We start from the raw sequence: 17,729 nt of genomic DNA on the forward strand, positions 1-17,729 counted from the left end.
AACTTTTTTAATGATTATTATTTTCTACTTTTTAGTCTTTGTCTGTTTGTTTGCATTAAAATCTTGCTATCGATTTTATCTTTTCACTTTTTTTTTGGGTAAACGAAGACAACTCGTAAAAAGACAACTCGTAAAAAGACAACTCGTAAAAAACACGTTGTGTGAATACGTTACTGACTAGAACACATAGATTTGAACCCGTGTCGAGTGGGATAGCAATCGTGTGCCCAACCACTCGACCATATAGTCTCCCCCATACTGGCCACCAGTTGTTAGGTTATGGTTGTTTGTACACAAACACCGCGTGACAACTACTCAGTAAGCAAAAAGAGGGCGAGTGCCGAACCTTGTTTTCATCAAATTACAGTTACTGGGTAATGTCCCTTTTTCCCCACGTTTTTTGGTACAATTATATAGCGGTCTAAAATGATCAATAAAATGTTTCCATGGATTAATTTAGTAATAAAAACAATAGAATATTGAATTGTCATCCAAAACAAAGCTTCCCTGAAAATTTCAGCGCGCTAGCTAACTGGGAAGTGCCAGAAATTTCGATCGCAAGATTGGATTGGAAAGACAAACAAACACACAGAGAAAGCAAGTTAAAGAAAACGTGGGAAAATACATCAAGATCAACACAAAGACGAGCACAGCTTTGGATGTCCAGCTTTAGCCGGGTACAAAAAGGTAGGTGAATCATCGTGCAATTTGAACAATTACTTCACAGGAAGAAATTTTCTTGCAAGATACAACTCTTTAAAAAATATTTTTAAAGCTGAACTCAATAGCCAATGTATAAAAGAATGACGAAAACATTACGTTTTCTAGCAAGTTTTTGCTTTATATTTTATATTTATTTCTTTTAAGTAGCTTGGTCGCTTGTGACTTAGGAATACTTAGATGAATTTTTTTTTTTGCATGCTAACAAAACACCCGAATTGTAGTTCAATGACTCATTATCCGTCAACATTATTAAAAAAAGCTGTCAGAATAATTTAACATTGAATTATATTTTTAACACGTTTTTATTAACTCAGCTTCGCGTTTGTGTGTTTGTTGTTAAAATTGACATCGAAAATTAGCCCACTTCTGATTGCTCTAGAGACCTGAAATTTGGCATGCATGCTACTTTCGCCTAACAATTTCAGATGCAATCATAAAAACTAGCAATTAGTGACCGTAATTAGCTTAATTTAATTACGCCCCAAGGACCATAAAATTGAGGACATGATTTCTAAAGATACCGACAAGACTAGAGGCCTATTGATACAGTTACTTCGGCCCCAATCGATGTGAGCGCGCTGGCCGTGATCGTATAGTGGTTAGTACTTCGCGTTGTGGCCGCGACAACCCAGGTTCGAATCCTGGTCGCTCAAGATTTTTTTTTAGTCCGTGTATTTATAAACACTTTTTTAAAAACCACGTGTTTCATGTGTAGCAACGGACTAAAAAGGAGAAAATAAAATACTTAAAAAAAACTTTTTAAAAAACCACGTTTTTCTTGTGGACTAAAAAGTAGAAAATAATTTTTTCTTTTGTGCTTCCTCGAGCTGTGCAGGTTCTTGTGATGACTTACAAAAAACGTGGGTCGGGCAGATGGGTCGGGAAATTTGATGGTGAACGTACCCACGTTTTTTGTCAGTCATCACAAGAACCTGCACAGCTCGAGGAAGCACAAAAGAAAAAATTATTTTCACGACCTATGATCTTTCCCAAATTTGAAGACTCAACCATCATTGTTGTTGAACTTACGCCGCCACCACGGCCTCCGCTAAAGGATCCTCTAAATGACATTTTGTCTAGATGTGTTGAGAACGCTACAACTCTAGAACTGTGAACATTTGCAATGACGACACTTAAGTCTTTCAATGGAGACAAGCGAGTTGACGAGATTCCTTCCATAGTGTTGTTGACATGGAATAAAAACGTGCTTTTTAGATTTAGACCGTAAAAAAAAAATAAAAAAAAAAAACGTAAGCCTAAAATTAATTTAGAAATTTTATATTTTTAGAATAAATGCTATACAAGTTGCAAATCCAGAGAACTTGAAAATAATTTGTTGAGTTTAAGGCTACATTTCTATTTATTTTCATCAAGCCTAAGTTATAACCGGATGTTTCACTTTCGTAAGACAAATAGGTAGGTAGGTAGGTAGGTAGGTAGGTAGGTAGGTAGGTAGGTAGGTAGGTAGGTAGGTAGGTAGGTAGGTAGGTAGGTAGATATAGGTACATCATGATGAAATAATATTAAATACATAATGATTATGATGTGTGTTTTATCAGGGTATTTTTGTGCGAATGAATGTTGGTGCGAGAGATACAGCGAATGCATGTTTGATGACTCGGAAGAAAGAGAGTGAAGTTTTGCGATAGAAACGGGTTGTTATAGAATGCAAGCTTGGGACTAGGGAGCATGTACGAGATACTCCGTGTAATGCCAATATCAAGGATAGTTTTATGTTTATTTATTCGAGAATAGTCGTTGAATAAATAGTGAACAAGAAAAAAATAGACGTTTGTCAAGCGATTATCGCCTGTATCGTGGTTATGTGAATGCACATGGTAGTGTTATGCTTTAAGTGGTAGTATATCGCGTCAGGTCAAACACAACACTCTCACAGCAGCCCTAACAATCATGTATAAATGTGTCATCTAGTCCTTATAGGTCTTTGTGCGAAAATGGCTCTTTGTGCATTTTTCGGTGTGCACAGTTTTCTGTGTGTGCTTTTTCTGTTTGCGTTTTTTTTCTTTTTTTGCGCTTTTTTCTGTTGCGCTTTTTGTCGTTGCGCTTTTTTCAGTTTGCGCTTTTTTCTGTGTGCGCTTTTTTCCGTTTGCGCTTTTTTCTGTTTGCGCTTTTTTCTGTGTGCGCTTTTTTCTCTTTGCGCTTTTTTCCGTTTGCGCTTTTTTCTGTTTGCGCTTTTTTCCGTTTGCGCTTTTTTCCGTTTGCGCTTTTTTCCGTGTGCGCTTTTTTCTCTTTGCGCTTTTTTCCGTTTGCGCTTTTTTCTCTTTGCGCTTTTTTCCGTTTGCGCTTTTTTCTCTTTGCGCTTTTTTCTGAGTGCGCTTTTTTCTCTTTGCGCTTTTTTCTGTGTGCGCTTTTTTCTCTTTGCGCTTTTTTCCGTGTGCGCTTTTTTCTCTTTGCGCTTTTTTCCGTTTGCGCTTTTTTCTGTGTGCGCTTTTTTCTCTTTGCGCTTTTTTCCGTGTGCGCTTTTTTCCGTTGCGCTTTTTGTTTTGCGCTTTTTTCCGTTGCGCTTTTTTCCGTTGCGGTTCTTTCTGGGAACCTCCTGATTCAGTTGAACGGCTGCTAAATTTGTCAAATCATATACTCATCGTAATATTCCTTTTCTAACATGTTTTAAAGACAACACTTTCATGTGCATTAATGGGTCCCATAGGCGACATAACATACATAAAAATGGCTTCCGTTTTTTTTTTCTGAAGAAGCCAATATAAAATTAAAATCTGGTAACCGTTTTTTTTTATTTAGATGAAATTGGTTTCTTGACAGACATACAAACACATTTTTTTTCAAAGTTTTAAGCCTCCCACGCCTGTGGAAAAAGTGATCTCCCTTTAACATATTTTGTTATTTTATCGAGAAGTTTAAATTACTCATGATTGTATTGTTCAGCAGGATTTGACACAGATAAATTGAACGATGTCTTCCACTTTTAGCGTTAACTATATTTTCTTTGACAAGACAATGTAGTGTTTTCAAGCAAGTCATTTTTAAAGATGAATAATTAGATAACGTCAAGGAGAGGTATAATTATTCAGCTATGTAACAAATAGAAGAAACTGCTAGGTAGGCTAATTATTTAGACAAGGAAAACGATTCATTTTAATCGAGTTGAAAAATAATATAAATTAAATCAGTGTGAAATAATATCACCGAAAGCTAAGAACGTGAAAACGTAAGAAAATAAACTGGTATAAATAGAACATAGGAGTATCAAATTTCTGACAGACGTTAAAGTGTGCATCTGAATATGGAACACCTCTAATTGAAATGTGTTTGTTTTAATACCAAGGCCTAAACTAAGTTTAGATAAAAACGAATCTAGTGAAAGTTGACCCCTTAACTACATATAACACTGTTTGTTATAATAAAAGTTCAATCATTATAGTGATCTTTAACCCCTGGTATTAATAGCTCTTATGTAATTGGTGGTGCGGCGTGGTTGGGTGATAGAGCGTTCAGCTGCTATCCCGAGGTCTCCAGTTCGAATCCCGAGTTCCTACCAGCTACCTGCTTCTCGTTAGGGAAAGTTAAACCTGATACGCGTAGTGATTAGCAGAATATCCCTTCTAGTGCCAAGGTCATTGAAAAAAGTGAATTATACTACACCTGCGCCATGGACCTTAACTTTCGAAAGGGTACTTTGCATGTAGCTAAATAAGTCAAAGGTAGGGTAGTGATTAGAACTATACATATCTTTGGAGAATTGCAAAATCAAATATGTCTTCTTTTTATACTGTTGTTTATAATTTAATTTTTTGTTGTTGTCGAAATGGTGTTTTTCAAGTACAGTTACCGTAAGCTAAAAAAATTGTCAGTAAAAAAAAGATTATGTATTTTCGGTTTCAAACTGACAATGTTTTTAGTCATGCTTCAAATAAGGACAGTATTATTGTACCTCGACTGTTTCTCAAAATAGACAGTCTCGAATCTGTATCAAATAAAGGTCTTGTCTGTATAGAAAAAAAACCAGTCAGTGAGCTGGTTGACTGACATTTCTAAAGGACTTTCAGTCAGGTAATATCACGGCTCATTTCACTGCCAAGGTAATCAGCTCATTATCAGTCGCGCCAGAACTATTCTATCTTTTTCAGGCGTTTTTTCCACCCACAAACACAAATGTACTTGTAACGCTTCCAGTGTCTTGGGCGAAGCGATTCTAGGATAAATAATAGTGCTGAAAACACATTAACTCGTCGAGTGGGCGGTCACTTAGGTGGTGGGATGTGGGTGTCAGACAGGCGGTTCGGGAAACACTATCAGGAAATTTCATTTTGGAAATATAAATTTAGAAAAGATCCGTAAACAAGAAAGGGAAGAGTAAATTAATTAAGATAGAAAGCTGATTTTTTTTCTTCATTTGAATAAATTATCAGTCATAGATACACTTTAAGCTAAAGTATTTCACATTAAACTTGACTCTAGAGGGTCAGAAAACAGATTAACTAAAAAATAAAAATATTCTCAACAAATTGACTGAATTATTAACGAATGTAAAAATATTCCGAGTATACTGACAATATAACAAGGCTATCTGGATGCATATATTTTATTACATGTGCTTTATTCTGTTTTGCATAGGTTCTATGTTTGCGTTTGATAATGGGTTAAAATATCAAATACTTCAATTCGTATTTTTAGTTGTTTTTTTTTCCCAACTTTTCAATCCTAAGTGTAGGTCCTTATATAACTTATGCATGTTCCATAATATAAAAGTACTTAACTTAGTCTGCATTCTAATTAAGCATTCTAATTAAATCGATAACACTTTTAGCAATACAATAAAACCAAATGTTTTGCTTAGGCCTGGTTTTAATATTCTAATGAACTTGGTCCGCCTGCCCCCGAAAAAAAATGTTTATAATAATTAAAAAGTTAATATTTTATTTTTTACTAGTAGACATTATTAGTCCGTCTAATTGTAAAAGACCAACCAATTTTTACAGATTATAAGTCGTTTAGTAAAGAATTCCATTTCCTTATAACCGTTACCTCCATGTTTATATTTTCTGTAGCTTGTCTGTGGCCTGGCAGAGATGAATGTTAACTCCTTCCGTCCCACGAGCCGTATTACGCGGCTTAGCATACGGTTTGTATTAGTTGGTGGGCCGTATTTTGAGGCTTGCACACATTATCTTTCGTTTCTTGTCATAAGCCGATCCAATACTTAATTGAACATATAGACAACCATGTTTTTAATAAGAAAATACTCCGGTTATTCTTTCGTTTTTTGTTAAGGTGTAACCAGTGTTTCTTCCAGACTTTTTTCTCCGGGGGGGCACTTGAAATCTTCGGGGGGGCGGTAAACTTTCTTCGGGGGGGCGGACACTGTTAAAAGTATATATTTTCTATATAAATTATATAAATTTCATTTCGTTCGGGGGGGCGGTAAAAATTTTTCGGGGGGGCTTCGCCCCCCCGAAGAGATGCCTGGAAGAAACTCTGGGTGTAACTTAGATTATTTTTTTAGTATTTGCTTTTCTAAATATGTATTTTTGACAATTAGGTAAAAATATTATTTTACTTTTTTTTTTTTAAACCAATAAAATTCAAATTTATTCTTTTGTAAACTCATTTTCAATAAAAAAAAATTTCCAAAGCTTCTCAGAATATTCTGTAAAAAGTTTCATTCGAATTAGTAGAGAAGAAAATATTTTAGAAAGCTATAAATTATGTCTTGATTGTTTGTTGATAACATTGTAATAAATAAAAGACAAAACACGACAAAATGATCATTTTTTGGATTTTTTTTATGATCGACATAATAATAGGCCTTTACTTACAACTTTATTCAGAATTTACCGGTAATCTTTTCATACTTTTCTTTGTCAATTTTTTGTTATGCAACGTATTCGATGATCTAGAAACAATTATATATATATATATATATATATATATATATATATATATATATATATATATATATATATATATATATATATATATATATATATATATATATATACATGCAAATTTACATGTGATCCAATTTGATTTTTCTTCTACTTCTTCTTCGTTCTTAATTATTAGTGTTGAAGGGGATTGAGATTTATCTGCCAGTGGGTTTGAACTCGAGACTTTGTTCGAATTTATCAACTATGATCTTTTTGCCGACTCGACCACGCCTCCAACACAATTAAGCGTTACGTGTCAACTGGTTATGCGCCATTGAGGCCAATGACTCCGATTTCAGCCTGCTTTTCTTTTTGGATTTGCTTCCATAGCCTTTGTTCAACCAAGAACAAACTACAAGGCAGCAGTTGTTTAATTTAATTTTGGAGTTGTCTCTCCTAGAAGAGTGGATGTCCCCAGCTAACGAGCCTCATCTACCCGAGGGTTCGAACTCGAGACTTTTCGGTTTAGCAACCATGAACTTTACCGACTCGACCACGCCGACCCAATCGATTTGATTTAATTTTAGATGAAATATTTTGTTCATGGTATACTTACTGGGTACTCGCCACTACTCTCGCCGCTACTCTCGCCACTAATCTCGCCACTACTCTCGCCACTAATCTCGCCACTACTCTCGCCACTACTCTCGCCACTACTCTCGCCACTACTCTCGCCACTGCTCTCGCCACTACTATCGCCGCTACTGTCGCCGCTACCCGTGTAGATACCTTCGGCAAAAGTGTCATATCCATCGCCCTGTTTTAAAAAGTAAAACTGTGAATTTTATAGCATCATTGATTTGAATATACATACATATTCACACTTTTTTCTCATTGTTGTACTCTCTCCCTCCCTCTCTCTTTATATATATGTATATATATATATATATATATATATATATATATATATATATATATATATATATATATATAGTAAATATTTAAATAAGATGGCTTTTAAAATGTGTGTATTGTTTTCTAACTAGGAGCCTTTAATTTAAATTGTCGTAAATTTCTTTTTGATCCTGAAACGAATAAAAATGTGTCATTGTTTTCTGCAAAACATGTAAGTCACCATATCTGCATTCCTTGGCAGATCAGATTTATCAGTCTCTGATTATGAAAAATGTTAATAAAAATGTCAACCAAAAATAATGAACATAATGTACTTGTTTTTTAAAATCCGGTACCCAACTAATGAAAATTAAATACATGATTGGAAAAGCATATTGTAAAACCAGTGGCTACACATACTCTAGCATACTTCCCCAAATACGAATACAATGTAATTAATGTTTTACATAAAAATAGGACGGGTCAAATGCGATCACGATGCTACCCTCGTCAACCGGTTCAAATTTAGGGCCCTGTAAAAACAAACATAGATACTTGTGGTTTTATAGTTACATAAATTACAATAAATTATATATATATATATATATATATATATATATATATATATATATATATATATATATATATATATATATATATATATATATATATAATATAAATATATATATATATATATATATTTATTTATTTATTTATTATTTATTTGTTTATTTATTTATATACGTTATAAATAGATGTGTATATGTAGGTGCAATTGTATGTGCAGGTGTAGAAGTAGGTCTAGAACCATATGCATGTTTTTATGTATATCACTGAGGTGCGGTCCATGTACATATTGGACTTGGCTGGCCCCTTCAGAATCTCAAGTAAAAAGTTTTTCCTTGACAATACTAAAACATACAGCGTTTCAAAATAATTGAAAAAGGCTGTTGATGATATTTGTTCGTTGGCGCTCTTCGCTAACAACTAAAATTGTAGTTGTTGTGCAGTTGTTGAAACAGTCTCCTGTAAGCCTGCTGGGTAGATCATGAGGTCCCTGTACCCCATCTATCACTTTGATTGTCCCGCTGCAATATATGTGCTACACTGTTAGAGCTTTGTTGTCTCTTGTCCAAAGATATACGCAAAAATTTCTACTAAAGATCGATTGTATTTACTCACATAAATATTTTCATACAGTCATAATTTAATGATATTTATTGTGCTAATTAATTTAATATTGATTATCTACTTACAATTGGACCATCATAGTCGATTATCTGCAGACATTCGATAACATTGTTATTATTTACATCAAATCAGTATGAAGTTTTTAAAAAAATTTCATTGAGGATTTACATTTTAAAAAAAACACTAGCACATTGTTATTATTAACATCAAATCATTATGGTTAAGATGAAGTTTTTTTTTTATTCAGGATTTACATTTCAAAAAGCAGCACATAATATGACATATTGTTATACTATATTTGATTGTATCGGCTTTTTTTCTAAACAAATAATGTAATCATACAACTTTTGGTGGACACAATGTGCGTAACGTTTATTTTAATATTAGTTAATTTGAAAATATATTAAAGCATTTAATTTAAAAGTAAAAGTACTTTTTCTTACTGGCGGAATCCCGTAGTCGACATTCCCTTCCTGCTCACTAAGTTCAGAGTTCATTTCCTATTAAATCAAATACCACATGATACATTATATATATATATATATATATATATATATATATATATATATATATATATATATATATATATATATATATATATATATATATATATATTTATTTATTTATTTATTTATTTATTTATTTATTTATTTATTTATTTATTTATTTATTTATTTATTTATTTATTTATTTATTTATTTATTTATTTATTTATTTATTTATTTATTTATTTATTTATTTATTTATTTATTTATTTATTTATTTATTTATTTATTTATTTATTTATTTATTTATTTATTTATTTATTTATTTATTTATTTATTTATTTATTTATTTATTTATTTATTTATTTATTTATTTATTTATTTATTTATTTATTTATTTATTTATTTATTTATTTATTTATTTATTTATTTATTTATACAGATTTATAGGGTTATATCTGTGCCTGAAAGAAAGATTGTACGAAATGTTTATATATTTCTATATATTTCATTGCCCATTAAAATCTTACTTTGCTTGAAATCAGTCTTTGGTCATATCAAAAGATTAATACGTATTAAGTGGAAAACTCAAAATGGAAATTAAAATGGAAGGTTAAGTAACACCGATGTAAAGGGAAGAGTGCACTTCAATAACTAGTTCTCTCTGAGTCTATTTCTAAATTAGAAAATATTTTTAAAATTCTAAATTTATATGAGTGAAATCTATTTGTCCAAAAACGATCAATGCGGATAATATCACTGGTTAATAGGCTGATTGCCTAAGTATTAATAATTGTAAAGAGCTATTAAACATTATTTAATCATTGATTAAAATCAAGGATGTACCTCTTGTGGGACTGGTTTCCCGTATATGGTACTCACAAGTACCAACACAACCAGAGCTGCAAGAATAATCTTCTGCATGATTCAGTCTTTGGAGATGTCTCAACGATGGTAGAATACACTCGGCTTAGTGGACCTGCTATACTGTGGACCTCCAACGGTCTGTTCTTATAGTCCATCTCACTGCATCGATTCACTCATGCACGATCGACAGTAAACATTTATAATCTTGTTGAGCCCGTGTAAATTCACAGCCATAACTTAAACGTGGAGAGTATTAACAGGTATAAACGTATGTGATTACTGCTTATTTTTTAAAAATATCGAACTGTAGGAAGTCTCAAATTACAGGTAATTAAAATGTGCTTAGTGTATTGATTAAGTCGATACATTCTTCAGCATGCACTAGCATTAGGTTTACAAAATTGTTAGCGGTAGCCTATATATATATATATATATATATATATATATATATATATATATATATATATATATATATATATATATGAGTATGTGTGTTTGTTCCTATGTGTCCATGTCCAGTTTAGTCTGTACTTCGAGTGTCGTTCATTGGGGGACAATTTTCCAGTCACTTGAGTCAACGACGATTTCATGGGAACCACGTTTGAGTCTACTAAGTTCTGTGGTTAAATGTTAGAGCGTCTGACTGCTAGTCCAAAGGTCTTGATTTCGGATCTTGTTTGGGACTCGTGACTGCAGGAGGTCCCTGAGTCCACTCAGCTATGATGGGTACCTGACTCACGTGACGGAAAAACAGGATGGCCATAGTACTGACCACTCTATTCCTTTCATTTGCCGAGGTCTTTGTAATAAATGAACTCTACTATACCCTCCCCATACGTCTTGGGCTCAAACGGAAAAAAAAAAGATTATAAAAGTCTAATAGATGTTTTACCTTTACACTATGTTCTGAAACGTATCTTACTTTTCGACAATAGTCTAATGCGCAACAGTAAGGCCCAATAAAGTATGTTGGTTTCTCAGGCCTAATATATATCTCGTTTCTTTCTTCTATGGTCGGACTAGTACCTGCTATAAGTGCACAAAGCTCCGATGGTTTCCTTCAGCAGGATAAACTAAGTTCTGATAAGTACCTGATTAAAATAAACCGGGAGTGATCTCCCCTAAACTTTCTCGAATATTCTTATATAAAATAACAGGGGATGGGAACTCGGGCTATAGACATGATTTTTAATCCATTTTAAATACTTAAAGTTTTAAAAATAGAATAAAATCTCGTAGACAAATTAATTGCACACCAAGTGAACGCCAAATAAAAAAGCGCATAATAGTGCGCAATATTATCAGTACTTTTAAAATTTACATTAGTTTTTTGAGAAATCGGAAGAAGCGTAAAGTACTACTTCCAGTCAACGGAAATTACTCAAAATTTAACAGAAGGTAGAGAATTAGATCTTTTACTCACCTGTGAAATTTCATTTATCTATCTGAAATAGTACTCAAGTTATAGGCTTTTGAAAAATTCAAAGTAGGAAAAGTACCACTTCCGGTTATCGGAAATCGCTCAAAAGTTGATACGGATCTACGATTTTGATAAGATACTTATATATGAAATTTCATCAACCTAGCTGTAACGGTACTCAAATTATCGTGTTTACACACGGACAGACAGACAGACAGACAGACAGACAGACAGACAGACAGACAGACACACAGACATACGGACAAGAATGCAAAATTATGTTTTTTTCGTATCAGTGAGATGTAAAACGTCGAGATTTGTAAAAATCTCGATTTTTTTTTTGTGCACGATTACAAGACTTTCTCTATACTTCGTATATACGAGAAAGTAAAAAAACGAATCTCTGATGGGTAGGCCTACCTGTCTTCAGAGAACTAAGTTCTTATAGGTGTCTGTTTTTAAGCTATGAAGTGTACCTGTCTTCAGTGAGCTAATCTCTGATGGGTACCAGTCTTCAGTTAGCTGACCTCTTTACCTGCATTCAGTGCACAACTCTTATGTGTACTAGCATTCAATGTATTAAGCTCTGATGAGTATTCCCACTATTATGTAAATGCTGACGTCATTGATACAGTAACATACACGTTAAACTTGAAAAAAAAATGTTATTGTTATTTGTTGTATGAACTATGTTTGAAGATTCAAAAACATTTTGACTTCTGTATTAGCCACATAGTTTAGTGATATTAAAACTGCCTCCTTTAATATTTCAACTGAAGAGCTTATGAGATAGTCAGAAAATTATAAAATGCCGGACAATACTTTAACAGGGTTGATACTATCGTATTTCATACGGTTTTTTTATTAACAAGGGCGATACCATACACTATAATAAACAAAGTATCAGATGAAGCATTAATAATAAACACCTGAATTATACTTTTCACAAATGAAATATGTTTCTTAAATGACAACAAAATACATTTACCATGTTTAATGTTCTCTTTGTATGACACATAATCTGATCGGCTTATAATCTTTATTTATGCTGGATACCCCGTTTCGTCCTGTACTTCATATGTGGTTAGTGCACCTATTCTTGGGAAGGTTGATATACTAGGATGTGTTACAATAAGCTAAGATAAAAATAAATAAATAAACTTTTAAAGTTTCATGAGAGAAACCATCTTAACGTCATAGTCCCTATCATTGCCCTATAATGTTAACGAATGTCGCTGTCATTGCTTTGTAATGTTTAACGAATGTCGCTATCATTGCTTTGTAATGTTTAACGAATGTCACTATCATTGCCCTATAATGTTAACGAATGTCGCTGTCATTGCTTTGTAATGTTTAACGAATGTCGCTATCATTGCTTTGTAATGTTTAACGAATGTCACTATCATTGCTCTGTAATGTTAAACGAATGTCCCTATCATTGCTCTGTAATGTTAAACGAATGTCCCTATCATTGCTCTGTAATGTTAGAGAATGTCCCTATCATTGCTCTGTAATGTTAACGAATTCCCCTATCATTGAGCTGTAATGTTAAACAAACGTCCCTATCATTGCCCTGTAATGTTAAACGAATGTTCCTATCATTGCTCTGTAATGTTAACGAATGTTCCTATCATTGCTCTGTAATGTTAACGAATGTTCCTATCATTGCTCTGTAATGTTAAACGAATGTCCCTATCATTGCTCTGTAATGTTAGAGAATGTCCCTATCATTGCTCTGTAATGTTAACGAATTCCCCTATCATTGAGCTGTAATGTTAAACAAACGTCCCTATCATTGCCCTGTAATGTTAAACGAATGTTCCTATCATTGCTCTGTAATGTTAACGAATGTTCCTATCATTGCTCTGTAATGTTAACGAATGTTCCTATCATTGCTCTGTAATGTTAACGAATGCCCCTATCATTCCTCTGTAATGTTCAACGAATGTCGGTATCGCTGGTTCTAATAGAGACGTTTCCTGAAGAATATAGTCTGTACTTCTGTATTGTTTTCATAATTGCTTTCAATCAGTATTTATAACAGCTACATTTTGGAAAAAAAATGTTTTTCAAAAATATGACAAGCGATAAAATTATAGTTACGTTTGTAAAAATGTAAAGCCTTTGGGTACCATGGATTACACTCAATTTTATATTTTTGTATCGAATATAAGCCGTTGACAAGCCGCTTAGAATTATATCATCAATTCAAGTATTTTCAAAAAAACTGCCCTCAAACTCTTCTTGAAGTCAACCGGAATGGCCAGGGAGAGTATTGCTTATTCATTAATTCGTCAAGACATCATTAGAGTTAATCGACACTACACGGTAGCATTGGAAATTGTTAGGCCACTTCAAAACTCGGATTAACTTACTTCAAGTTTTGAAGGTTTGGTTCAATAATCAGGATTAACAATTTTAATTGACTCAGCTTTCAACCTAATTAAAAAAAAATGTGAACATAGTCAAGAAATAAACAAAAAGTCTGCAATTGTTTAATTCTTGTACAGCCATATGTGACTTGTATATGCTTTTAAAAATATGTTATATAATAAATAGTGTGTTGTTAAAAATATGTTCAAATTTGAAATTGAATTTTTAAACCATTGTGAATATAAATGGTAGTAACTAGAAGACAAAGAAACAAAAAAAATTATAGGCGAAGGTTAGAAGATTTTATTCGAGTTAAATAGTTGGTCTAATTGGTGGTACATCAAAATATTTTTAGAAATTAAAATCTTTCAGTTTCACATCACTGTTCAACGCCCAATTGTTGATCAGCAGCGGCTTCTCCTAGACCCTAGGAATGTTTTAAAACAGAAATAGTTTAGAATAAACACACATACACGCACTCACGCTTACTTACACTCCCACACACGCACGCACTCAAACCTATATAAATTTATATATATATATATATATATATATATATATATATATATATATATATATATATATATATATATATATATATATATATATATATATATATAAATGTGTTCTGTTTTCATACTTGAACCAAGAGTGGGGCTTCAGCGTTTCCAGACCCGGCCTGTAAAACGTAAACAAGTCTTTACAAAATAGCAATAAGACATTGTATCTGTATCTAAATGTGTAAAGTAAGCTAATCATATATATCTTTATAGTTTCTTTTGGGATATTATAAAATGAAACACTCTGCTCCTCTTTTTGCTGTGTAAATTATTCTAATGTAAATTATACACCAAACTAGATACAGCTGAACAGGTTATTCACGGAGTGTATGAAGTAAAATATAGATGACAATTAAACATTTTGGTGGCTCATCCATTATGTGCCCATTGTTATCGACACTTACCTCGCCACTACCTTCACCGCTGCCGTCGTCGCTGGCGCCAGCTGCATTACCCTGTTAAAAGTGTGACGTATTATTTTACAGTTTAATTAATCAATGAAATATATATATATATATATATATATATATATATATATATATATATATATATATATATATATATTTATATATATATATATATATGTGTGTGTGTGTGTGTTTATACGTATATTGGGCCAATATATGAACGAATAAAAAATGATTAAGTCAAACAACTTACAAGTACATCTCCATCGTCTAATACTTCCTGTAACATAATTACAAACAGTGCAATTAGTGTCATTGAATATTATCAGTGAAACGCTCCATGTACTAATTCTATAACAATATTTATCACGAAGTGATATTTACTGGGTTTTTTTTAATCTTGTATGTAAAAATTTAATTACAATGTGACTGATGTATTTCTAAATATTAAAAGCTGGATGTTAAGCATATGCCTATCTTAGACTAATTATTCGACTTCGTTCTTAATCGTAAAGCTGGAAGGGATTTCCTCCAACACGATTAAGTATTACGTGTCAACTTGTGATACGCGATTTAGGCAGTTGACTCCAGTTTCGGTCTGTTTTTTTTTCTTTATGAGGTTTGATTCCAATCAAAAACAAACTACAAGGCAGCAATTGTTTGGTTTCGGAGTTTTCGAGCTATCGAACCTCATCCGCCCGGGGGTTCGAACTCGGTTTAGCAACCATGAGCTTTAAGAGGCGTCGTGACCTAGCGGTAGTGCGCTTCACTGCAAACCAGAAAGTCTCGAGTTTGAATCTGGGTTGAAATTAGTAGATCTTCCGTGGGTTCACCCAGCTCTAATGGGTACCTGACTCACGTTGTGGAAAGTAAAGTCGGCTGGGCATAGTGCTGATCATCTATTTAAATACCGTGGTCAAGAAACATATGAACCAGAGGCGTAGCGAGGGGGGGGGGAGCAGACCGCACCGGGTGACACCATTGAGGGGGTGACACCAAGGCAAAAAAATAGCAAAATATATAGAGAAATATGATAATTCAACTTAATTAAGTGATTAATTCGAGTGTTAAATAGTCTTTTAAGAGGTGCAAATCGAAAATTGAAAGTTTGTCCCCGGGAAGGGTCGCTACGCTTCTGGGGGGTGACACCATTAAGTGCCGCACAGGGTCAGACCCGAACTCGCTACGCCACTGATATGAACTCTACTTCATCCAAAAAAATGAATCGCTCTGTCTAAGGAAGTTTTTTTTATAGAGGCATAGTCAGGTAACTCTAGAATAATGCACGTTTTCAATGTACTATCCAATCGTATGCCGCGGTCACAGAAACAGGTGAACTCTACTTCACTTGTTCGAAAATTGAATTTTACTTTACTTAAACCGTGTGCTTCATGACGGACCACGTCGATCACTCCTATGTTAGTAATGATGTTGTTTTGTACTGATGGGGTAGACGTATAAGAACTTACAGGCGCCTCAACTTGTATGTCGCCGCTTGACTCTGCTTCACCTGCACCAGAGGATACTTCCTGGAATAGCATTTATAATTAGTTATACATAGTCGTATATAATAATTTTTAACATTATACGTACAGATATATATATATATATATATATATATATATATATATATATATATATATATATATATATATATCCATTAATACAGACATATTCAATGCATAGATGAAATGTTTTATTATTTTGTTTATGGTTATTATTTGCTACCCGTGTTGGTTCTTTACCTTCATGTTTATATTACACTACTGCTATGCGTAAGACAGAGTTCGATCCCTTATTTTTTTCAAGCACAATGATTAATGTATTATTACAATGGGGTAAAAAAAAAATTCTGTTTCTGTAAATATAACCTACATAGTATTTATTTCAATAGCATTATACCACTGCGGTCTATTAGAAATTGCTTTTTTATTCTTACGATTAAAAGAAAAACTATTCATAAAATGGCTGGCAACAAGGCCGAACAAGCAAAGTGCAGTGTATTTACTATCACGAGAACTCTAAGATGATCTTGAAATATAATTGATATGATAGGGTGTGGCTTGTTTAATTGAAAACTCTGAACTTGACCTCACTCAAGCATGTGTCCTCTATCACTAAACCACGTGACATTTCTAAACACTTATACCAAATCTTCCCCGGAAAAGCGTTATATTACAAACGTGTTATTCAAACGCATTAATACGTGCTTACATAGTTTAGATGTCTTCTCACTTGACGTATTGCTATTACATATAAAACCTGTTTCTACTTAACTAGCTTTAGCCCCATCGAGAAAAGCTTCAAAATACAACCACATGTTAGTTGAAAACTCTACAAGAAAAAAAATGAAAATTCTTAAAGTAAATCTGAGTTTATTTCCGAGAAGTTTCTAAACGGGTGGTTACCATTTGTATTTTATTTCTGAAACTATTTTTTAATTCAAATTGATTTTTTCAATTTTATTTCGTTCAAGTAAAATCGACACTCAACTTAATATTTTTTTATTATAAAAAAATAAATTTTAAGATTGCCACTATAGCTAGTTATTATAAAAATATGTTATTAAACTAATCATCAACATTGTTTTAAATATATTTTATAAATAGTGCAAAACAATTTAATACATTAAATAATCAAGAAATCAGGATATTACCTCCTGTGGTCTGCCGTAGATGGTACTCACAAGTACCAATACAACCAGAGCTGCAAGAATAATCTTCTGCATGATTCAGTCTTTGGAGATGTCTCAACGATGGTAGAATACACTCGGCTTAGTGGACCTGCTATACACTGGACCTCAGACGGTCTGTTCTTATAGTCCATCTCACTGCATTGATTCACTCATCCGTGGCAAGCTGTAAAATTGCTAATCTTGTTGACACGGTGTTAAAACCTGAACACAAAAGTAAACGCCGCGCCAATCTTATGCATATTAATGAGCGAAATGGAAAACAAAAATG

At 33.0% G+C, this 17,729-nt stretch overlaps 1 protein-coding gene across 1 annotated transcript; it reads right to left on the reverse strand.

The window, feature by feature from the left end:
• Nucleotides 1-6,464: 6,464 nt before the first annotated feature.
• On the reverse strand, nucleotides 6,465-10,181 carry LOC131950086 (chondroitin proteoglycan-2). The gene is made up of 6 exons (XM_059312127.1): nucleotides 9,986-10,181; nucleotides 9,098-9,154; nucleotides 8,720-8,743; nucleotides 7,931-7,996; nucleotides 7,186-7,386; nucleotides 6,465-6,595 (listed from the first exon to the last, which is right to left on the reverse strand). The coding sequence occupies exons 1-6, from the start codon at nucleotides 10,061-10,063 to the stop codon at nucleotides 6,575-6,577; spliced, it is 447 nt and encodes a 148-aa protein (XP_059168110.1). The 5' UTR covers nucleotides 10,064-10,181; the 3' UTR covers nucleotides 6,465-6,574.
• Between the last annotated feature and the right edge of the window lie 7,548 nt (nucleotides 10,182-17,729).

The sequence above is a fragment of the Physella acuta genome, unplaced genomic scaffold (genome assembly GCF_028476545.2).
Source record: "Physella acuta isolate Inbredline_101_S28 unplaced genomic scaffold, ASM2847654v3 ptg000734l, whole genome shotgun sequence".
Lineage (NCBI taxonomy): Eukaryota > Metazoa > Mollusca > Gastropoda > Physidae > Physella > Physella acuta.